The following is a 23,988-nucleotide window of genomic DNA, read 5'->3' on the forward strand; positions in this document are numbered from 1 at the left end:
ATTCCTTATTCAACTCCATCTGTCATATTAACCTGATCTTACTTATGTCTAACATAATTAACTACAACCGACTGCATTATAAATCAATCAAAATATGAAGTCTCCCTACTCATTTTCTTCCGATAGGTGACTCTGATGCTGCTGGATCAGAATAACAGGGAGCATATTATTGACGCCTTCCGACCTGATGTCAGCTCCACCTCTTTCCAGCGGCCAATCAGTGAGATGAACATAGCCAGTGGCTGCCCACTCTTCTGTCCATTAGCTAAACTGACAGGCAAGAGCTCCTACCTTAGGGATGATACCATTTTCATCAAGGCCATTGTAGACCTCACAGGCTTGTAGAGGCTGTGGAAGCCCCCTACACAAAGGCACAAAACGCAGACTAATATATATATATATATAACTTCTGAAATTGCATAATATAAGTAATATTATAATACATTTCATATTTATTATTATAAGTATATCATAGACACTGTTTATTTTGCTGGCTGAAGGCACTGGAATGAAAAATGAATTCTGCTAGCAGATCTTTTCAATTGGTTTAAACAGAGAAAAATAGGGTGATATGGCCAACCCACGTGTTGGCTCTGACTACTAGAAGTGCAGTATTATGCAGAGGATGCCGTGACTGTTTTTGAATGCAAGGCAATAAGAGCTTGTCAAAATTGGTCAGCAAATAGGCTCATTGCACATAAATCACGTTATGTATTTCTATTATTTTCCAATTTTCTTAATTTGGAGACATGATGTGATCGTGCCAAAATGACACTGTCAAGTTGTGAAAAACTGCTTTTACTTGAGGTAGCACCTGTTGTACACATGGACAAGGATGTGTTCGAGATCCTGCCCATTCATCATGTGAGCAGGCACAACTTTTTAAATGGCAAAACCAACCGGTCGGTAATTTATATGAAAGAAATGTTCCACAAACTCCGCCTAGTGCTTTCTCAAAAAAGCTACAAGCCGGTCCCAAGCCCGGATAAAGGAGGATGGGTTAGGTTATGCGTAAGACTAGCAAGTGCAATCTGTAAAAAAAAAATATTTAAAAAATGTAATACAAATAAATTGTGGGGGGACAACAGTACAATTATACTAGTTGATTATAGATGGCAAATGCTCCTTGAGGAGCAACGGGTCTAACTAAGTAGCTTAGAGCATTCCAAAAACACAAGTACGCTTTCCCATTTAAACAGTTGTGCACTCGCATCCAGTAGCAGTGCGTGGGGTAAAATCACTGGGGAAGCCAAGCCGGGGGGGGGGCATATTACAACCTATGTGTTGTGATTATTGAGTTGTTTGCTCTATAACCTGTTAGTTCATATGCCTTGACACCATAATATATAGGCCTGAAGGCCGAGACGATAAGAAGACACCGTAGCAGAATAAATTCAACCACAGCTTTGTTTTCATCACAAAACAGGAGAGCAACCTCTGTCTGGTGAAGTCCACAAAAGATATTGCATGTAACAGTTACATGGCCTACAGCATGATCAAGCAAGTTAATGTTTCTGTCATTTTCAGACTACGAAACAACTATTGATTTAGAACCACTGAGTTACCGCAAGTCACAAAGAAAACAGGAGCTGCCTCCACTATTCCAGCACCATTTCAACATCATCTAATCACCTATGCTTAGTCTAATACAGTGACAACTAAAAGATACCACAAAAAACATTGTCCAACTAATATAAGCTAAATATGATGTAGCTGTCCATGGTTCTGATTTCTGTGAAAGTAGAAAAACATGTTGACTCACCCTGCAACCTACCCTAGAAACGCCAATGCCATCCTCCACTTTCCTGTTGCCTAAACGATCTATGACTCTGTCATACACTTTAAAAAATGTTTTTTGTTGTTCAAGGCTACCTGGCTAAAATACTAGTTCACTACCCTAACTTCCTTTCATTGGCAATGATGCGCCAGGCCAGCTAGTTGACATTAGCCTAACATTACTACATGTTGAACTTCCATCCTCTCGGGCCAGGTACACAATGTATGAATTTATGGTTGGATCAGATTTCCCATTATAATCATTGGCCAGTACGGATAATTAAGTAAACCACAAGTACAATTCTCTATCCATTGCTAATTTAGGAATGGGACAATTTTAGCTAGGTAGCCACTGGAGGACAACGACACAATGGGATGCAATTAATTCCAGTTTTCTGTCAATGATGTTTGGCTTCTAATGTGATGTGATTGGTCTGAGGCCAAATCCAAACTGGCTTACCTTGAGACTTCTTTTTTTTGGTGTGCCAGGACCATTCACAGCTGATCTCACTCAGTTTAGCTCAACGTTGATTGGCTATTTTATAGAAAGAATTATCAAGGGATGCCAAATGCTCCTTGGCTTCCCTTGCATTCAATGCTATGGGTGGCAACAATGTCACTCTTTTTGATCAGACAGCATAGATGAGCTACACATACAGAGACAGAGGGTTGCTATTTTGTTTGCTTGAATGCTTTCTCCTGTGATACATTCAGCCTCTTGTGAATTGAAGGACATTTATGAAACACAGAAAGATGAAAGCTAAATTAATTTGTTTGTTATTTTTGTGGGAGAGCCTGGCTTCCCTTGGCATCCATGAATACACACCACTGCTCACATCCATGCTGTATGCGCTGTACTTAAAGCCTAATAAATCATTGAACAAGGTGGGTGCATAATACTGTGCATGTGCACAACAGGCTTTAGCTTGAATTAAAATAGTTTTCCATCAAATTGAAGCAGCATTAAGTTTGTGTTACCGTTAATTCTTTGCCATGCTTAGTAGAAGACATTATCAAAATAGCTGCAAAGCGGCCCAAATTTGACACCTCTTAATTGACCTTTCAAAGGCACCACATCCTCTGCATTATCCTGAGCTTCATGCAGACATGGGCAATACTTAATTTGAGCATTATATACCATTTTGACTGAATGGCGTCGGAGGAGATGGCTGCCGATTTTTACGGGCCCTTAACCAATTGTGCTATTGTGTGTTTTCGTGTTATTTGTAACATATTTTGTACCTCGCTACTATTTTACTGCTGCTCTTTATTTTTTTAACTATCTATGTTTTTACTTAACAATTTATTTTTCTCAATTGCAATGTTAGTAAAGGGCTTTTAAGTAAGCATTTCATGGTAAGGTCTACACCTGCTGTATGCAGCGCATGTGACCAATACAATTAGATTTGGATTTGATCCGCTCGAGGCTCAGATGAACCGATCATCGTATCTTTCCTCAGTATACTTTTCAGTCCAGTTCTGTTAGCTAGGTAGATGAACAGTGCCTATATAGCTGTAGTGTACAAGAGTACGCCACAGTAGACATGTACCCAATTAAGATATATGATACTGTAATAAAATACAGTATATTAACTAACAATTATATGAACTATATGTTATAGGCTAAGCTGAGAAAGCTCCTGCTCTTTTCAAATACGAAATGCATATTTTATCTCAAATTTCAAGATTAGTATTTATACTGAGCTAGCGCATAAATAAATGGTAAGTTAGCAGGCTATTATGCCAGCATAATTGTATTGAATAGAACAATTAAGTGTTTCTGAATGTCATACTTGTGACAGGTTAACCTTATCTATCTTGTGTAGAGTGGATGAGAATTATTTAAGGACATCTCCTTCACTTAAAATATGATTGTTGGTCATTATTCAGCTATAACTAATATACAAAGACATTTGATGTGTTAATGTAGATTATGTATATTTTTGTCACTGTAATGGTAGAATCACATGTAGGTGTTTTTGTTGAAGGGCAGGTTACATAAATATAACAGCACAGTGTGTAATGTTAATTATATGCATGTGTTAAAGGAAAGCAATTCTGATTTAATATAGTTACCTGTTTAAGTTTCATTGATTTCTTTGTCTTATTTAACCAAGGAAGTCTCACTGATCTTGCAGGAGTCATTTTGTTTTATGCTCTCATGATTGTGACTGTCAAGACTTGTGTGCTGTAGTTGTTTTTATTGGCACATTTTGAGGTGTTTGATTTGATTGCATGTTAATTCAAACACCTATCTAGCATGGAGTAGTCCTGGGATTATATATTGTATCTATAACAATGAATTGGAGGGGGGGAAAGTATACCTGTTTCTCAATACATTATCTACCAATGAGAATGGTGTTGTGAAAATAAATACATTTGATAAAACTGAGTCCGTGTGACTTTACTTCCGGAGGGTTATACTACCAAACAAGCTAGATTTACTCAGGGTTTTCGAAAGCTAGCCAGCTTCACATTACTGCTCAGGCTTCATCCATACGACGATGGATATTGATCGTCTCCCTACAACTCTAGCAGGCTTGTAAACGGGCGAGTGAATGTCGCACATGGCTACTGGAACTCTTAATTGAGACACTCCTGAAACCTCAATCAATGGGCGAGCCAGTGCCACCTCAATCAATGGGCGAGCCAGTGCCACGTTTTCATTTGTGTTTAAATCAAAATTAAAGTTCTTGCCTATTCAGCAGGCTATGGTGTGAAATAGGTTATTAGTGACATCTTTGTATTACGTTAAAGTTCGTCTTGGGTGTGCTTATTAATGCACAAACAGTTTCCCCCACTCCAATTAATAAAATAATTGTATTAAGTCAAAGTTGGTGCGTAAAGTTTTAAATGTATTCTGTCATTACTAAATGTGCAATGTGATCGTTAAAATACCTGACATTTGATTTAAAATCAGGTGTAAAATCAGGTGTCAGTCGTTCTCAAATGAACAGGATGATGATGCAATCTGATTTCATTAGGCCTCAACTCGAGACTCCGACACCTTCATTCGGGTTAATGGAGTTAGCCCGGAGTTGCATGAGTTGGCCAGATTAGATCTGAAGGATTCGTTGCCATATAAAAAAGTAATGTACCTGGCTAAAATGTGAGCCACTTACGTGGTACCGATTTATCCCGAGTTGAATAAAGTTACCTCGCTAACTACATTCGTAGTATAGGGCTCTGGGGAGATCTACTTTATGGATACTATACACCTTGTGATTGTCTCTTTGCTTTGGTCGGAGAACATGAACCAAGCATGTGATTTTGTTATATGAGCATTGATTGAATTTTGCCCTGTGATCACAAGGCTCTTTTCCACTCACATTGGAAATGAAAGGTAACAGGTATGTGTCTATTTGAAGTTCAATCAAATCTGGTGTAGGGTTGCAGATTAGCCAGAGACAACTGAAAAAGAGCAAGACATATTTTTATTAAACAACTTAAATTTGACATTTTCTATGCACAATAAAATGATGCATGACCAGAGCTGGGGTAGGTTGTGGTTATATCCAATCAGAGAAGCAACAGGCACACAGCTGTCTAGCTCAGGTTTAAGGAGAGTGTTTTAAAAGCATTAGAGAACGGAAGGCTTTTGCTGCAGATATGACCATGCCCTACTGTACTGCTTTGTGCTTCGTCAGTAGGCTCTATAAAAATGCAACACTTACATAAATCGTGTGCTAGTTCAGATACGGATATCTTTACCCGATGGCTGCAAAACAATTTTAAAGGAATACTGCCTTGATATTGCCAGTTTTCACATGAACCGTATGACCTTGGACCAGGTGGGGTGTTACAGGTGGCACTCTCATTGTAAGCCTCTTTGGAAGCATTCATTAAGCATATTTGCAGACACAATAGTAATAAAGACACGTCTTCCTATGAACCAATCCCATGACCAGTTGGATGTTTATCCATCAGGGATAAAATGACCACAGGACTGTTACAACCATTTAGTAAAAGATTGATTTGGAACTGGCATCATACTGGCAGTGTTCAGGAGCAATGAGTCGGTTGTGTCACCTTATTCATCTAGCATGTGTTTTAAAGGAGAGTCAGTCATTTTGTAGATTGTGAAATGTAAGCAACAAAGTTCAGTGATATTTCTATCATGACAATTTGGTGAAACTTGAGTGTAACAATGAAGATATACCTTTTCGGCCATTACAGTCCTGGGTTATTCGGGCCCCTCTGACACACATTCACAAACACACTTTCAGGAGGTACCAGACCACTTGAATTGCTCTTGGTAATTTCAGACATCCTCAGCTCTGCAATCATATGACATCACTGATGTGATAGTACAACCCAACATAAACAAATGTGAAAGAATATGTGCAAACATGCACATAGATCGAAAGACTTAACAGAAGACAAAACACACAAGTGTGATCTTTGACCATATTTTAGTGTCCACATCTCTTCATTCAGTGAACAAACTCAAAATATTTTTTTTCTTGAAGTAGTCTCCCATGTTTCTTCTCCAGTAGCTCATTCATTCTTTGGAAGCATGATCATTATAACCAATTAATGTAATTTCCCTCCCAGACCTTGCAAAGGTCCAGGAGGAATTTACCTGTACCGTATGACCTTCACCATGACAGCAATTCACCTGGCTAGGTGTCACCTTCAAAAAGGACATTTATGGAGAGGCCTGTGAAATTGCTGTTGCAATTATGCCTCCTTGTGGCTTACCCCAGCTGTCACATGTCCTTGGAGGTTGGTGATGTCATATCTACCACACTGTGTAGGCAGGCATAAAAAGTGTGATTCTCCCACAATGAAGATAGCTACTCCTGGAGTGTGCGTCACCTATGAAAGTCTTTACCCCGCTCCCATTTCCAGTCCCCTCCCACCCCTCTCAGGTTTTCAGGGTTTCCCGTTGACAGAGGTGGTGTTCTTGTTGCGGACCAGCCAGGAGAGGGTGCGGGGCGCGGGCGGACGTCTGTGCAAGGCAGACGAGCCGAGTGCCACACCTTGATGGTGGAGTCGTCACTGGCAGAGAGCAGCAGCTCCAGGTCGGTTGGGCTGAAGGCCACAGAGTTGACCACTATGTCATGCTGCAGCCGCACCAGGCAGATGTTGTGGTGGTGGTGGTCCCAGATGTAACCATGTTTGTCCTCTGCACCACTAGGGGGAGAGTGATAATCACTGGTGAATGACGAGTGAAGTATTCATACCCCTTAACTTTTTCCCCATTTTGTTGTGTTACAGCCGGAATTCAAAATTAATAAAAAAATGTTTTTTTTTAATTCTCACCCATCTACACACAATACCCCATAATGACAAAGTGAAAACATGTTAAGAAATTTTAGAAATGATTGAAATACAGAAATCTAATTTGCATATGTATTCATACCCTTGAGTCAATCAATACACGTAAGAATCACCTTTTGTAGCAATTACAGCTGTGAGTCTTTCAGGGTAAATCTAAGAGCACAACTGGATTGTATAATATTTGCACATTATTCTTTATAAAATTATTCAAGCTCTGTCAAGTCGGTTGTTGATCATTGCTAGACTGCCATTTTCAAGTCTTGCCATGGTTTTTAAAGCTGATTTATGTCAAAAGTTTAACTCGGCCACTCTGAAACATTCAATGTCGTCTTGGTAAGTAACTCAAGCGTATATTGGTCCTTGTGTTTTAAGTTAATGTCCTGCTGAAAGATGAATGTCACTGAGTGTCTGTTGCAAAGCTGACCGAACCAGGTTTTCCTCTAGGATTTTGCCTGTTTAACTCTATTCCGTTTCTTTTTATCCTAAACAACTCCCTAGTCCTTGGCGATGACAAACACACCCATAACATAATGCAGCCACCACTATGCTTGAAAATATGAAGAGTGGTACTCAGTGATGTGTTGTGTTGAATTTTCCCCAAACATAACAGACATAAGGTTAAATTATTTGTAGTTTTACTTTTGTGCCTTATTGCAAACAGGATGCATGTTATGGAATATGTTTTATTCTGTACAGGCTTCCTTTTAATTTAGGTTAGTATTGTGGAGTAACTACAATGTTGTTGTTCCATCATCAGTTTTCTCCTATCACTGCAATTAAACTCAGTAACTGTTTCAATGTCACCATTGGCCCCATGGTAAAATCTCTGAGTGATTTCCTTCCTATCCGGCAACTGAGTTAGGAAGGATGCCTGTATTCTTGTACACTATTATTGCACACAGAGAAAGTCAATGCAACTTATTATGTGACTTGTTAAACCCTTTTTTACTCCTGAACTTATTTAGGCTTGCCATAACAAAGGGGTTGAATACTTACTGACCCAAGACATTAAACCCCTCAACTCATCCAGAACGCAGCAGCCCGTCTGGTGTTCAACCTTCCCAAGTTCTCTCACGTCACCCCGCTCCTCCGTTCTCTCCACTAGCTTCCAGTTGAAGCTCGCATCCGCTACAAGACCATGGTGCTTGCCTACGGAGCTGTGAGGGGAACGGCACCTCAGTACCTCCAGGCTCTGATCAGGCCCTACACCCAAACAAGGGCACTGCGTTCATCCACCTCTGGCCTGCTCGCCTCCCTACCACTGAGGAAGTACAGCTCCCGCTCAGCCCAGTCAAAACTGTTCGCTGCTCTGGCCCCCCAATGGTGGAACAAACTCCCTCACGACGCCAGGACAGCGGAGTCAATCACCACCTTCCGGAGACACCTGAAACCCCACCTCTTTAAGGATACCTAGGATAGGATAAGTATCCCTCTCTCACCCCCCCCCCCTTTAAGATTTAGATGCACTATTGTAAAGTGACTGTTCCACTCGATGTCATAAGGTGAATGCACCAATTTGTAAGTCGCTCTGGATAAGAGCGTCTGCTAAATGACTTAAATGTACATGTAAATTTTAATTTTGTATTCATTTGTTAACATCTCTAAAAACCTAATTCTACTTTGACATGATGGGATATTGAGTGTAGGCATGTGACACAAAATCCCAATTTAATATCTTTTAAATTCAGTCTGTAACATAACAAAATGTGGAAAAAGTCAAGGGGTATGAATACTTTCTGAAGGTACTGTAGGTGATTTCTGTGCCCAGCTGGGGTTTGCATTACATTTAGTTCAACTTCATAAAACACATGCTGAACCGGATTAAAGATGATCAAATCTGTATTTGGAAGAATATGTCCTTCATATAATACACACAATTTATCTGTTAGTATCTGATACAAAGGCCCAATAACATTGAAAAAGGGATCAGAAGTCATTTATAAACCCATAGTAACCCCATACTGCCTGTAACTATTAAAGCAGCCGTGACATACATACCTGGCCACAAAATCTCTGCTGACGTCCAAGAAGATAAAGAAGCACTCTTCGTTGGGTGTGAAGGCTCGGTGGGCCTAAGGGCTCCGCCTCTCCTCCCGCAGGCTATTCAGGTCAATGACATGCAGGTCAATCTCCTCAGCGATGGGGTGCGGAGACATGGGGTCAGAGATCACCCAGCCCGCCAGCCACGCTCGACTGTTCACAATACAGATACCTGGACAGAGACAACAGCATGGACGGTCTTGGTAAAGGTGTACTTGTTCAGCATCAAAAACAAAGTGAGGAAAGCAAGGTGATGTTGTAAGACAAATATTTACTATGTAATCTTGGTTACCCAGAAGCTAAATTCTAATTTCCTGATTTACTTCTGGGGGAAATGCAGTTAACAATTGTGATTGCCATTGTGCAAAAGGAAACTCTGCCAAACCCCTCCCTTCTGTTAAATTCACCCGTGTTCATCATGGCCAAAAGCACATTTTGGTTTTCATGAATTTTTACGATAAACAGTTTCCACTAAAAATTGTCAATCATCTGCACATGGGCTTGAAAATCTCTGCACCAATTTAAGTACCATGTACGCCCAATGCTGATTCGTCCAGATAATCAATGATAAAAACCTAAAACCAGGAACTATTGCTGCTCGTAATCACACAATTATGCTTGAGCTTTGACAGATTCTTGCTGTTTAATCTGTCCGCGAGAATCTGTCCATGAGAGATTAGTTACTATGTTTTTATGACAGTCATTCAAATGGGTTTCTGGTGCACTCCTTCTGTCACATCTTTGCACCTGTAGCCTTGCAACTAAGTTATTCAGCCTCTTCACACTGCTGCCCATGACGCACACTCACTCCCTCACCTGTGGCCTGGAGACAGGCCCATGCCGATCACATGGTCTAGAGAGTCAAAGAACTTGTCTGTGCTGCACTCCTCCCCCAGGACAGGCACAGACGTGATCATCTGGTCAGGCATGATCCGCTTGATACCTATCTGGTGGGGGGAGTAGGTAAGGCTGCCGGTGGTGAAGAGCAGGTAGGTCTTGTCCTCTCCCTATAAACACAAAATGTAAAGTGTTGGTCCCATGTTTCATGAGCTGAAATAAAATATAAAATGACATATTCCATACGCAAAAAAAGCTTATTTCTCTCAAATGTTTTGCACAAATTTGTTTACATCCCCGTTAGTGAGCATTTCTCCTTTGCCAAGATAATCTATTCACCTGACAGGTGTGGCATATCAAGAAGCTACAATAAAAAGACAAATGTGCAGATTTGGCACAACACAATGCCACAGATGTCTCAAGTTGAGGGGGAATGCAATTGGCATGCTGACTGCAGAAATGTCCAACAGAGCTGTTGCCAGAGAATGTAATATTAATTTCTCTACCATAAGCCGCTCCAATGTCATTTTAGATCATTTGGCAGTAAGTCCAACCAGGACCTCCACATCCGGCTTCTTCACCTACGGGATGTTCTGAGACCAGCCACCCCTTTTGTGGGGGAAAACTAATTCTGATTGGCTTGGCCTGGCCTGGCTCCCCAGTGGTTGGACCTGGCTCCCAAGTTGGTGGACCTATGCCCTCCCAGGCCCACCCATGGCTGTGCCCCTGCCCAGTCATGAAAAATCCATAGCTTAAAATGAATTATTTATTTCAATTAACTTCAATTAACTGATTTCTTTGTATGAACTGTAACTTTGAATGACAACAAAAGAGACGCTTGTGGACTACAAGAAAAAGAGGAGTGAGCACGTCCCCATTCATATCGACGGGGCTACAGTGGAGCAGGTTGAGAGCTTCAAGTTCCTTGGTGTCCACATCACCAACAAACTAACATGGTCCAAGCACACCAAGACAGTCGTGAAGAAGGCATTCCCCCTCAGGAGACTGAAAAGATTTGGCATGGGTCCTCAGATCCTCAAAAGGTTCTACAGCTGCACCATCGAGAGCATCTGTGTCATGTTTGTCATTTATTATCATGTCTTGTCCCTGTGCTCCCCATTCTATTCGTTTCCCTCTGCTGGTCTTATTTGGTTCTTTCCCTCCTTCTATCCCTCTCTCTCCCCCTCCCTCTCTCACTCTCTCGCTCTCTCTTCTCTCTATCGTTCCGTTCCTGCTCCCAGCTGTTCCTATTCCCCTAATCATCATTTAGTCTTCCCACACCTGTTCCCGATCCTTTCCCCTGATTAGAGTCCCTATTTATTCCTTTGTGTTCCGTTCCTGTCCCGTCGGTTCCTTGTTTAGTATTCACCATGCTGTGATTGCGTTTCGCCCTGTCCTGTCGTGTTTTTGCTGTGATTGTGTATCGCCCTGTCCTGTCGTGTTTTTTGCCTTCGTCAGATGCTGCGTGTGAGCAGGTGTCTCTGTCGACTACGGCCTGCGCCTACCCGAGGCGACCTGCAGTCTGTGGCCGCTTCTCCAGTTATTCCCCCTCTACAGACTAGAGGATTTCTGTTATTCCCTGTTTGGACTTAAATAAACTCTGTTTCTGTTAAGTCGCTTTTGGGTCCTCTATCACCAGCATGAAAGAAGGAACCGACCAAGGAATGGACCCAGCGACTTCAGACGCTCGTTACACTGCCGTCAAGATCCAAGGAGCCATGCTCGGCAGACACGAGCAGGAATTGTCTGCTGCTCGCCATGCCGTGGAGAACCTGGCCGCTCAGGTTTCCGACCTCTCTGGACAGTTCCAGAGTCTACGTCTCGTGCCACCTGTTACTTCCTGGCCTGCCGAGCCTCCAGAACCTAGGGTTAATAACCCACCTTGCTACTCCGGGCAGCCCACTGAGTGCCGCTCCTTTCTCACGCAGTGTGAGATTGTGTTCTCTCTCCAACCCAACACATACTCTAGAGAGAGAGCTCGGGTAGCTTACGTCATTTCACTCCTTACTGGCCGGGCTCGAGAATGGGGCACAGCTATCTGGGAGGCAAGGGCTGATTGCTCTAACAAGTTCCAGAACTTTAAAGAGGAGATGATTCGGGTTTTTGACCGTTCAGTTTTTGGTAGGGAGGCTTCTAGGGCCCTGGCTTCCTTATGCCAAGGTGAACGGTCCATAACGGATTATTCTATTGAGTTTCGCACTCTTGCTGCCTCTAGTGAGTGGAACGAGCCGGCGCTGCTCGCTCGTTTTCTGGAGGGACTCCACGCAGTGGTTAAGGATGAGATTCTCTCCCGGGAGGTTCCTTCAGATGTGGACTCTTTGATTGCTCTCGCCATCCGCATAGAACGACGGGTAGATATTCGTCACCGGGCTCGTGGAAGAGAGCTCGCATCAACGGTGTTTCCCTGCTCCGCATCGCAACCATCTCCCTCCTCTGGCTTTGAGACTGAGCCCATGCAGCTGGGAGGGATTCGCATCTCGACTAAGGAGAGGGAACGGAGGATCACCAACCGCCTGTGCCTCTATTGCGGAGTTGCTGGACATTTTGTTAATTCATGTCCAGTAAGAGGCCAGAGCCCATCAGTAAGCGGAGGGCTACTGGTGAGCGCTACTACTCTGGTCTCTTCATCTAGATCTTGTACTACTATGTCGGTCCATCTACGCTGGACCGGTTCGGGTGCTACATGCAGTGCCTTGATTGACTCTGGGGCTGAGGGTTGTTTCATGGACGAAGCATGGGTTCGGAAACATAACATTCCTTTCAGACCGTTAGACAAGCCTACGCCCATGTTTGCCTTAGATGGTAGTCATCTTCCCAGTATCAAATTTGAGACACTACCTTTAACTCTCACAGTATCTGGTAACCACAGTGAGACTATTTCTTTTTTGATTTTCCGTTCACCGTTTACACCTGTTGTTTTGGGTCATCCCTGGCTAGTATGTCATAATCCTTCTATTAATTGGTCTAGTAATTCTATCCTATCCTGGAACGTTTCTTGTCATGTGAAGTGTTTAATGTCTGCCATCCCTCCCGTTTCTTCTGTCCCTACTTCTCAGGAGGAACCTGGCGATTTGACAGGAGTGCCGGAGGAATATCATGATCTGCGCACGGTCTTCAGTCGGTCCCGAGCCAACTCCCTTCCTCCTCACCGGTCGTATGATTGTAGTATTGATCTCCTTCCGGGGACCACTCCTCCTCGAGGTAGACTATACTCTCTGTCGGCTCCCGAACGTAAGGCTCTCGAGGATTATTTGTCTGTGTCTCTTGACGCCGGTACCATAGTGCCTTCTTCTTCTCCGGCCGAGGCGGGGTTCTTTTTTGTTAAGAAGAAGGACGGTACTCTGCGCCCCTGCGTGGATTATCGAGGGCTGAATGACATAACGGTTAAGAATCGTTATCCGCTTCCCCTTATGTCATCAGTCTTCGAGATTCTGCAGGGAGCCAGGTGCTTTACTAAGTTGGACCTTCGTAACGCTTACCATCTCGTGCGCATCAGAGAGGGGGACGAGTGGAAAACGGCGTTTAACACTCCGTTAGGGCATTTTGAGTACCGGGTTCTGCCGTTCGGTCTCGCCAATGCGCCAGCTGTTTTTCAGGCATTAGTTAATGATGTTCTGAGAGACATGCTGAACATCTTTGTTTTTGTCTATCTTGACGATATCCTGATTTTTTCTCCGTCACTCGAGATTCATGTTCAGCACGTTCGACGTGTTCTACAGCGCCTTTTAGAGAATTGTCTCTACGTAAAGGCTGAGAAGTGCTCTTTTCATGTCTCCTCCGTTACTTTTCTCGGTTCCGTTATTTCCGCTGAAGGCATTCAGATGGATTCCGCTAAGGTCCAAGCTGTCAGTGATTGGCCCGTTCCAAGGTCACGTGTCGAGTTGCAGCGCTTTTAGGTTTCGCTAATTTCTATCGGCGTTTCATTCGTAATTTTGGTCAAGTTGCTGCCCCTCTCACAGCTCTTACTTCTGTCAAGACGTGTTTTAAGTGGTCCGGTTCCGCCCAGGGAGCTTTTGATCTTCTAAAAGAACGTTTTACGTCCGCTCCTATCCTCGTTACTCCTGACGTCACTAGACAATTCATTGTCGAGGTTGACGCTTCAGAGGTAGGCGTGGGAGCCATTCTATCCCAGCGCTTCCAGTCTGACGATAAGGTTCATCCTTGCGCTTATTTTTCTCATCGCCTGTCGCCATCTGAGCGCAACTATGATGTGGGTAACCGTGAACTGCTCGCCATCCGCTTAGCCCTAGGCGAATGGCGACAGTGGTTGGAGGGGGCGACCGTTCCTTTTGTCGTTTGGACAGACCATAAGAACCTTGAGTACATCCGTTCTGCCAAACGACTTAATGCCCGTCAAGCTCGTTGGGCGTTGTTTTTCGCTCGTTTCGAGTTTGTGATTTCTTACCGTCCGGGTAGCAAGAACACCAAGCCTGATGCCTTATCCCGTCTGTTTAGTTCTTCTGTGGCTTCTACTGATCCCGAGGGGATTCTTCCTTATGGGCGTGTTGTCGGGTTAACAGTCTGGGGAATTGAAAGACAGGTTAAGCAAGCACTCACGCACACTGCGTCGCCGCGCGCTTGTCCTAGTAACCTCCTTTTCGTTCCTGTTTCCACTCGTCTGGCTGTTCTTCAGTGGGCTCACTCTGCCAAGTTAGCTGGTCATCCCGGTGTTCGAGGCACTCTTGCGTCTATTCGCCAGCGCTTTTGGTGGCCGACTCAGGAGCGTGACACGCGCCGTTTCGTGGCTGCTTGTTCGGACTGCGCGCAGACTAAGTCGGGTAACTCTCCTCCTGCCGGTCGTCTCAGACCGCTCCCCATTCCTTCTCGACCATGGTCTCACATCGCCTTAGACTTCATTACCGGTCTGCCTTTGTCTGCGGGGAAGACTGTGAGAGCCGCCAATAAACGCAGGATTAAGAGTCCAAGGTATTGTTGCGGCCAGAGAGTGTGGCTTTCCACTCGCAACCTTCCTCTTACGACAGCTTCTCGTAAGTTGACTCCGCGGTTCATTGGTCCGTTCCGTGTCTCCCAGGTCGTCAATCCTGTCGCTGTGCGCTGCTTCTTCCGCGACATCTTCGTCGCGTCCATCCTGTCTTCCATGTCTCCTGTGTTAAGCCCTTTCTTCGCACCCCCGTTCGTCTTCCCTCCCCCCCTCCCGTCCTTGTCGAGAGCGCACCTATTTACAAGGTACATAAGATCATGGACATGCGTTCTCGGGGACGGGGTCTCCAATACTTAGTGGATTGGGAGGGTTACGGTCCTGAGGAGAGGAGTTGGGTTCCGTCTCGGGACGTGCTGGACCGTTCACTCATCGATGATTTCCTCCGTTGCCGCCAGGATTCCTCCTCGAGTGCGCCAGGAGGCGCTCGGTGAGTGGGGGGTACTGTCATGTTTGTCATTTATTATCATGTCTTGTCCCTGTGCTCCCCATTCTATTCGTTTCCCTCTGCTGGTCTTATTTGGTTCTTTCCCTCCTTCTATCCCTCTCTCTCCCCTCCCTCTCTCACTCTCTCGCTCTCTCTTCTCTCTATCGTTCCGTTCCTGCTCCCAGCTGTTCCTATTCCCCTAATCATCATTTAGTCTTCCCACACCTGTTCCCGATCCTTTCCCCTGATTAGAGTCCCTATTTATTCCTTTGTGTTCCGTTCCTGTCCCGTCGGTTCCTTGTTTAGTATTCACCATGCTGTGATTGCGTTTCGCCCTGTCCTGTCGTGTTTTTGCTGTGATTGTGTATCGCCCTGTCCTGTCGTGTTTTTTGCCTTCGTCAGATGCTGCGTGTGAGCAGGTGTCTCTGTCGACTACGGCCTGCGCCTACCCGAGGCGACCTGCAGTCTGTGGCCGCTTCTCCAGTTATTCCCCTCTACAGACTAGAGGATTTCTGTTATTCCCTGTTTGGACTTAAATAAACTCTGTTTCTGTTAAGTCGCTTTTGGGTCCTCTATCACCAGCATGACAATCTGGTTACATCACTGCCTGGTATGGCAATTGCTCTGCCTCCGACCACACGGCACTACAGAGAGTAGTGCGAACGGCCCAGTACATCACTGGGGCCAGGCTTCCTGCCATCCAGGACCTCTATACCAGGCGGTGTCAGAGGAAGGCCCTAAAAATGGTCAAAGATTCCAGCCACCCTAGTCAAGCCATAAGACTCCTGAACATCTAGTCAAATGGCTACCCAGGCTATTTGCTGTGCCACCCCCCCACACCCTCTTTACACCACTGCTACTCTCTGTTGTCATCTATGCATAGTCACACTAATAACTCTACCTACATGTACATATTACCTCAACTAACCGGTGCCCCCACACATTGACTCTGTACCGGTACCCCCCTGTATAGAGTCTCGCTATTGTTATTTTACTGCTGCTCTTTAATTACTTGTTAGTTTTATTTCTTATCCGTATTTTTTTAACTGCATTGTTGGTTAGGGGCTCATAAGTAAGCATTTCACTGTAAGGTGAAATGCAACACCTGTTGTATTCGGCGCATGTGACAAATAAAATTAGATTTAAAACACTTAATTGAAGAATCTCTACTGATGACCAATGAAAGGGCGTAGACTTCGGCTACGAACTTCTGCCTGACTATATTTTGGTGTGCGCACAAACAGCCGAAAAAAAACCTTACCGAAGACCAAAACATCACAAGCATGCGGACGCCTTTAGGGAGTTGATAACTCGAACTTAGAGAGCTGATATAGACCAAAACCTTGTTAAAAGAAACCAAGATTAGTGAAACCAGAGAGATCCTATAATTCTGTGTGTTGGAAGTCCACAGTTTAATTCAGTTTGACTAGTTGTAAGATGACTCAGTCAAAATGGTCACTATATAAAGGCAAATAGACCCACAGCTGTTTTGTCCTCTACCAATGATAACATTTATGACCATGTATGGGACCGACCTGAAAGGCTTTATTGAGCCAGAGCACAGAGCAGAAGGTCATGTTGCCGATCCAGTGCAGGTAGCCAGAGACGAGGTGGGTCTCGTTCAGCCAGCAGCCAAACACAAAATAGGGCTTGTTCCTCACACAGGACAGGAGGGTGTAGTTCTCTGTGGAGGAGAGCAGGACAAGACACACCCATGGTTATCTATATTACCTATATATTATTATATATTCTATATTCTGATCATCTGGACCAGTCCAGTGACTGCTGTGAAAGGACAGCTAACAACATAGGAAAGTCTGTGTGACAGCTTGGAGAGACAGCTGACCGGAGGGAATAGACCCCACTGGGGCTGTCATGGGCTAGCTACCCATGTTGGCAGTCTCCGACACTGTTTCAGTATGTTGGAGACACTCGCTAAGTGCTACTGAAAGTCAACTAAGGAACATACCCCTAGAGCCTGCGAGAGCTGGGGCGCAAGATGGCTCAACGACTGATCACACAGTTACGGACCCAGGAACGGAAACGACCACGAGTAGGAACACAGCACATGAGACAACCATAACAGCAGCAGGCTCAGTTCCCCATGAACTCCTCTGGGAATCCTTCAACATTTTCCACGTACCAGAACCCATCACTACACTGGTAAAGGCCTATTTCCAAGACCTGCAATTGTGTTTCACAACACCTGACTTCACAACAACATGGCAGCGCTTGGAAGTAGGCATATTGGCAGGCTGTACAATTTCTCCTCTGACCTTCACTATGGCCATGGAAGTCATCATCAGGGCATTGAGATGGGTGGTCGGCGGTGAGAGAACTAAGGAAGGGCTCCGTCTCCCACCTATCCGAGCATACATGGATGACATAACTACACTGACCACCACTGCAGCATGCACCAGGCGGCTACTTGCAAAACTGCAGGATAACATCAAGTGGGCCCGGATGAAAATCAAGCCAAGCAAATCTCGAAGTATCTCCATAGTCAAGGGACAGCTTAAAGATGTGAGGTTCTGCATTGGAGATGACCCGATACCAACGGTGTCTGAGCAACCCATCAAGAGCCTGGGTAGATGGTACAACGAAAGCCTCCGGGATAAAGATCAAGTGCAGCAAGTAAGGCAGGACATCGCCGACGGTCTTTAGAACATCAACAAGACCCTACTGCTTGGGAGGCTCAAGCTTTGGTGCCTACAGTTTGGACTTCTCCCCCGGGTAATGTGGCCACTCACCGTCTATGAGGTCCCAATAACAACAGTGGAGAAGATGGAGCGAACCATTACCTCATACGTGAAGAAATGGCTGGGTGTCCCACGATGCCTGAGTAACATCGGCCTCTATGGCAAAGGGGTCCTTGAACTACCTCTTACAAGTCTAACGGAGGAGTACAAGTGCTCTAAAGTAAGACTTCAGATGACATTGAAGGACTCCAAAGACCAGACCATTAGCAAGGCTGCACCTCCCCTACAAACTGGACGAAAAAATGGACATCATCCAAGGCTGTGCAGCAAGCAACATCAGCCCTGAGACACCAAAACATTGTGGGGAATATCCAGCATGGAAGAGGAGGCTTTGGCCTGGCAGCAAGCAAACCAACGTTCCATAAGGCAACAACATCTGAACGCAGGAAGCTGGTGGTCGAGGAGGTGCGCAGACAGGAGGAGACTGCAAGAAGTGCAAAGGCTGTCTCTTGCTAAACAAGGGCAATGGACGCGGTGGGAAGGCCTGGAGAGGAGAAAGATCAACTGGAGTGAGCTTTGGCAAATGGAGGCAAGCAACATTAGCTTCATCATAAGAGCTGTTTATGATGTGCTTCCATCACCAAAAGATCTACATCAATGGTATGGCGAGGACTCGACCTGCCCCCTCTGCCCAGCTCCAGCGACTCTCAGGCATATAATGACAGGTTGCAAGACCAGCCTCTCACAAGGCCGCTACACCTGGAGGCACAATCAGGTCCTCAAGAGCCTGGCTGCAGCACTTGAGACCAAGAGGAGTGCAACCAATTCATTACCTCCAAAAACAAGCAATCCCGTCAAAACAACAACATTCATCCGGGAGGGACAGAAAAGGCCCAAGTATCCTCCTACAAAGCCAGAAACTGGACACCTAGCCATGGCCCGGGACTGGAAGATGCTTGTCGATATTGGCCAGCAACTCATTTTTCCACCTGAGATTGCTTCTACCAATCTTAGGCCAGACATGGTACTCTGGTCCCCTTCACGAAAGGCTGTGTACATCATAGAGCTCACAGTCCCGTGGGAAAACTCTGTTGAAGAGGCCTACGAGCGTAAGAAACTGCGTTACACAGAGTTGGCAGCAGACGCAACTCAGCGTGGCTGGAATGCAAAAGTCTGGCCAGTTGAATCTGGATGCAGAGGATTCGTGGCTTCTTCCATCATCAGGTTGCTGAAAGAACTTGGAATCCATGGACAGGCTCTGCGGCAGACCGTCAGAGCAGTTTCTCAAGCAGCTGAAAGAGGCAGCCAGTGGATCTGGATCAAACGGAAGGACCCTTGCTGGGCTATAACTTCATGACCCCCCCACCCCCACCTGAGAACCCAATTCAGATCCCTCCAACTTGAGGAGGGCATATGAGGTATGCGGTCAGCTGTATGGCTGGCTCAGGGAAGAGGACGCCCCTGCCTTGCATAGTTCCGTGGTACATCTTAATTGGGCATGGGACACAAGTAAAGGCTTGATCACCCTTTAGCTGGCCACCTTTGATGAGGGTGTTTAGTGATTAAAGGCCGAAACACCCACTGATTCGAAGGCACACTACTGAGGATGTGTCCCAAAAATTGACATCTTACCCCAGTCTAAGAAATAAACCTCCCATGCCACTCTGTCAACATCACGGCAAATCTCATGTGAGTGCATTCCATCTATTGGCACAATGGACAGTTTTTAACATCTTGTCCTGTGTTTTATGATTCCCACATTGGATAAGGACCCGTTAGAGTATGAGAATATAAAATATTGTTATATTTTAGATATCAGTTACGTTATCATAGAAAGGTCAGATCAATCTTCATGAATACAGGTAGGCCTATTTCATACGATGTTGCAAAAACGTGTCTCAGGTGTGGTGAGATTCTTTGTGTTTTCACAGATGCACTTGCACAACTGAAATGGGTTATAAAAAATGGTTATAATCTGGCTTGGGTGTTTCAGAGCAAATATGCTACTTTTAAGACCTGTTTTGCATGCAAACAAACACTGAGGAAATGTTTGTTGCCTTACTGTCAGGGTTATAATTAAGAGGTGTGCTGTGTATGTCATTTAGTTGGCCTCCACATGTCCTCATACTGAGCTCCATCTATGTGCCACACATGAGTCACAATGTCTGTGTCGTAAGTAAAGTCATTGCGTACCAAAACATTTCTAATGAGGATAACTTGCGTTTTGAATTAAGTAGCCTAATTTCATTTGTTAAATGCCTTGTGATGCACATTCCAGAACAATTACCAATGAAAGCACATTATGAGAAAGAGATAGAGGAGAGAAGGAAGGAGACAAAAAGTGAGTGAGAAATAGCAGGTGTGTGTGTCCTACCAAGACAGATGACAGCAATCTCCCCAGAGGAAGAGTGACTTCCGGCGTCGACAGAGATGGTCGCCTTGCTTCGCGTTCCTAGGAAACTATGCAGTATTTGGGTTTTTTACATGTTAGAAATTGTTAGGTTAGATTACTCGTTAGTTATTACTGCATTGTCAGAACTAGAAGCACAAGCATTTCGCTACACTCACATTAACATCTGCTAACCATGTGTATGTGACAAATACAATTTGATTTGATTAGAGCCCAGGTAGACTCCAGACACCAATAGCAGGGTGTCGTCAGTGTTGAACTGGGAGAACTGGGTGTATATTTTTGTTTTTGCATAACAGCAGTTATGCTAACATAGGCCTTGAGTCCAAAATGTATCTTTGTGACTCTTGTGGTGGAAACCAACAAAACAAATATTGCTGCACAATGGCCATCTTTATTTGGCTTATCCCTAGCCCTAGGCTAAAGCTACCATCTTCTCAGGTCATATGATGTGACAGACCTTGACGGTGCAGTCTTTCACGGAGCAGACCTTGACGGACGCATGACTTTCAACCTTCGTCTCTCCCGAGCCCTTACGGGAGTTGTAGCGATGAGACAAGATAGTAGCTACTAAAAACAATTGGATACCACGAAATTGGGGAGAAAACGGGGTAAAAAAAAAAAAATACAAAAAAACAGTGGTAGGCCTGATCACCGACAACGACGAGACAGCCTATAGGGAGGTCAGAGACCTGGCCGTGTGGTGCCAGGACACCAACCTCTCTCTCAATGTGATCAAGACAAAGGAGATGATTGTGGATGACATGACAAAGAGGACTGAGCACGCCCCCATTCTCATCGACGGAGCTGCAGTGGAGAGACTATATACAGGCGGGTACCAATACAATGTGCAGGAGCACCGATTAGTTGAGGTAGTATGTACATTTAGGTAGAGTTATTAAAGTGACTATGCATAGATGACAACAGAGAGTAGCAGTGGTGTAAAGAGGGGGTTGGGGGCAGCACAGCAAACAGTCTGTGTAGCCATTTGACTAGATGTTCAGGAGTCTTATGGCTTGACTAGGGTGGCTGGAGTCTTTGACAATTTTTAGAGCCTTCCTCTGACACCGCCTGGTATAGAGGTCCTGGATGGCAGGAAGCTTGGCCCCAGTGAAGTACTGGGCCGTTCGCACTACTCTCTGTAGTGCCTTGTGGTCTGGGCCGAGCTGTTGCCATACCAGGCAGTGATGCAACCAGTCAGGATGCTCTCGATGGTGCAGCTGTAGAACCTTTTGAGGATCTGAGGACCCATGCCAAATCTTTTCAGTCTCCTGAGGGGGAATAGGTTTTGTCGTGCCCTCTTCACAACTGCCTTGGTGTGCTTGGACCATGTAAGTTTGTTGGTGATGTGGATGTAACGGATGTGAAACGGCTAGCTTAGTTAGCGGTGTGCGCTAAATAGCGTTTCAATCGGTTACGTCACTTGCTCTGAGACCTTGAAGTAGTAGTTCCCCTTGCTCTGCAAGGGCCGTGGCTTTTGTGGAGTGATGGGTAACGATGCTTCGAGGGTGACTGTTGTTGATGTGTGCAGAAGGTCCCTGGTTTGCGCCAGGGTATGGGCGAGGGGATGGTTTAAAATTATACTGTTACATGGACACCAAGGAACTTGAAGCTCTCAATCTGCGCTATTGTTCTTTTACTGCTGCTCTTTAATTTCTTGTTACTTTTATCTCTTATTCTTATCCGTACTTTTTTGAAACTGCATTGTTGGTTAGGGGCTTGTAAGTAAGCATTTCAGGTCTCCACCTGTTGTATTTGGCACGTGACTAATAAAATGTTTTTATTTTATTTGAAGCTATACAGTAACACATGCATGACAGCAGCACCCAAAACATAAGACCCTGCTCCAGAAAATAACCCTATTTCCTTCCAACTCGTTTTATAGTAAGCATGACAGCTAAGAGTTTGACTGGAACCCCACACCACATGGCAAGGTTTGCCCACTGAAGTCCAGCAACTAGTCATGAGTTGATAGAATGAAGTGGAATTAACCAGTCATGTGTATAATCATCAGTCTTGATCATATGGAATAATGGACACAAGGAATGGTGGCTATATCCATAAATTATACATATCCACATATAGCTACAACGTTTGCTAGCGAATCTTCTGAAGTTACTAGCTAACGTTAATCTTGCATTCGCAAACAAACAGCCCCTTTTTTCTGTAAACATTACATTGCTAGCTAAACCAAGGACTTGTTCTGTTTATAGGCGAATTGCTCTGGAAGCCAAAACAGCAAAATACGCCATCTAAACGTGAATCGATTCTCAATTGATTCTCGATTCTCAAACGTGAATCTGATTCTAATATCTCTACTTTCATATCACATCAAAATAATTGTACAAACGAAATATATACACTTAATGTACACTGTTTTAGTCGATTTTAACACAGTTGCAGCCGACATTATTTTCCAACTACAACCCGTTTGTGGTATCCTTCTTCAGTTTACACACAGGTGTTGGGAGACGCATGTAACTCTTGTCTCCCGTAAACAAGGGCTGTAACATGGACATATGGCTGTGTGGGAACCATAAACCTACGTGTGTCAATTTAACCTGTTGTTTATTGAAAATTATGTATCGCTGATATTAAAGTTAAGGTCCTTATGCTTCAAAAACGGTACCGCGTGTGATGCATGTTAATAATATCCGACCGAGCGTCGGGGCTCTTAAACTCCCCATAGAAGACGCTTTCGCGTCGTCCAATTACTTTTATGTGTAACGTTAATATAAATGAGTAGTGATCAAAGGCCTGCTAGTTACATTACCGGCATCAACAATTAGCTATGTTCTACATACCTCCAACCAAAAAAACAGTCAAATTAAAACAGACAATATTAGTTACGGTTTGTTTTGAAATGTGTGATTAATATATTGAAAGCTACACATTTAGGGAAGCAAAACCTTTCAGCTCGCTAACTAAGTTAACGTTACCTAGCTAACGTTACGCGATAGCAAGACAAGCTACAAGCTAACGTTAGCTGTCATACGTTCCTAAATGTCACTTTGCAAGTGTGTCCTTAAACATTAATGTAGCTATATCAATAACTACCCCCCCCCCAACATAAATTCGTATAATATGAAACCGTGAACCACCTGCCCGTGGACAATCTTTATGGAGACGAATCAAATGGCTAACCAGCGGTAGCTACTGTAGCTAGCGAACCAGGAAAAATTACAATGTTCTGCACCTGTAAGACTCGATTGTAAAAAATAATAATGAAATCATAAATTCGGGTGGTTTGTGGTCACTAGTGACAAACGCAAGAAGTCTCCTGCCCCACATGTTATAGACCCGACAAGTGGATTTCAGAAACCTCGCCATCTCATCAGAATGGTAAACCAGACATTAAAACCAGGGGTAAACCAATCAATTACATAGCAGCAATTGGTCGTTAGGGAATTATTGTGCACTATCAGAGAGGTTTATAAACACAAAACTAATAACAATAGTAAACAAATACACAATATATATTGTGTGTATAAAAGATGGGCCTACTCAATGTATTCTTGGGTAGAGAAAAATAGAATGAGCAAAAGCATGTTTTTGTTGAAAATATTTGACAAAGAAA

At 44.3% G+C, this 23,988-nt stretch overlaps 1 protein-coding gene and 1 pseudogene across 2 annotated transcripts in view; one reads left to right on the forward strand and one right to left on the reverse strand.

Annotated features, from left to right (window-relative positions):
- traf2b (Tnf receptor-associated factor 2b) overlaps positions 1-4,164 on the forward strand; it is a 22,875-nt gene extending 18,711 nt beyond the window's left edge. For both annotated transcript variants that reach the window (XM_046370227.1, XM_046370228.1), the window contains exon 11: positions 127-4,164. In XM_046370227.1, coding sequence (XP_046226183.1) covers positions 127-345 — 219 coding nt within the window. In that variant the 3' untranslated portion in view covers positions 346-4,164. The remainder of the gene's footprint in view (positions 1-126) is intronic.
- A 1,083-nt stretch (positions 4,165-5,247) lies between these two features.
- LOC124047685 lies at positions 5,248-23,190 on the reverse strand (annotated as a pseudogene).
- Positions 23,191-23,988: the final 798 nt, after the last annotated feature.

This window comes from Oncorhynchus gorbuscha, linkage group LG11 (genome assembly GCF_021184085.1).
Source record: "Oncorhynchus gorbuscha isolate QuinsamMale2020 ecotype Even-year linkage group LG11, OgorEven_v1.0, whole genome shotgun sequence".
In the NCBI taxonomy this organism is placed as follows: domain Eukaryota; kingdom Metazoa; phylum Chordata; class Actinopteri; order Salmoniformes; family Salmonidae; genus Oncorhynchus; species Oncorhynchus gorbuscha.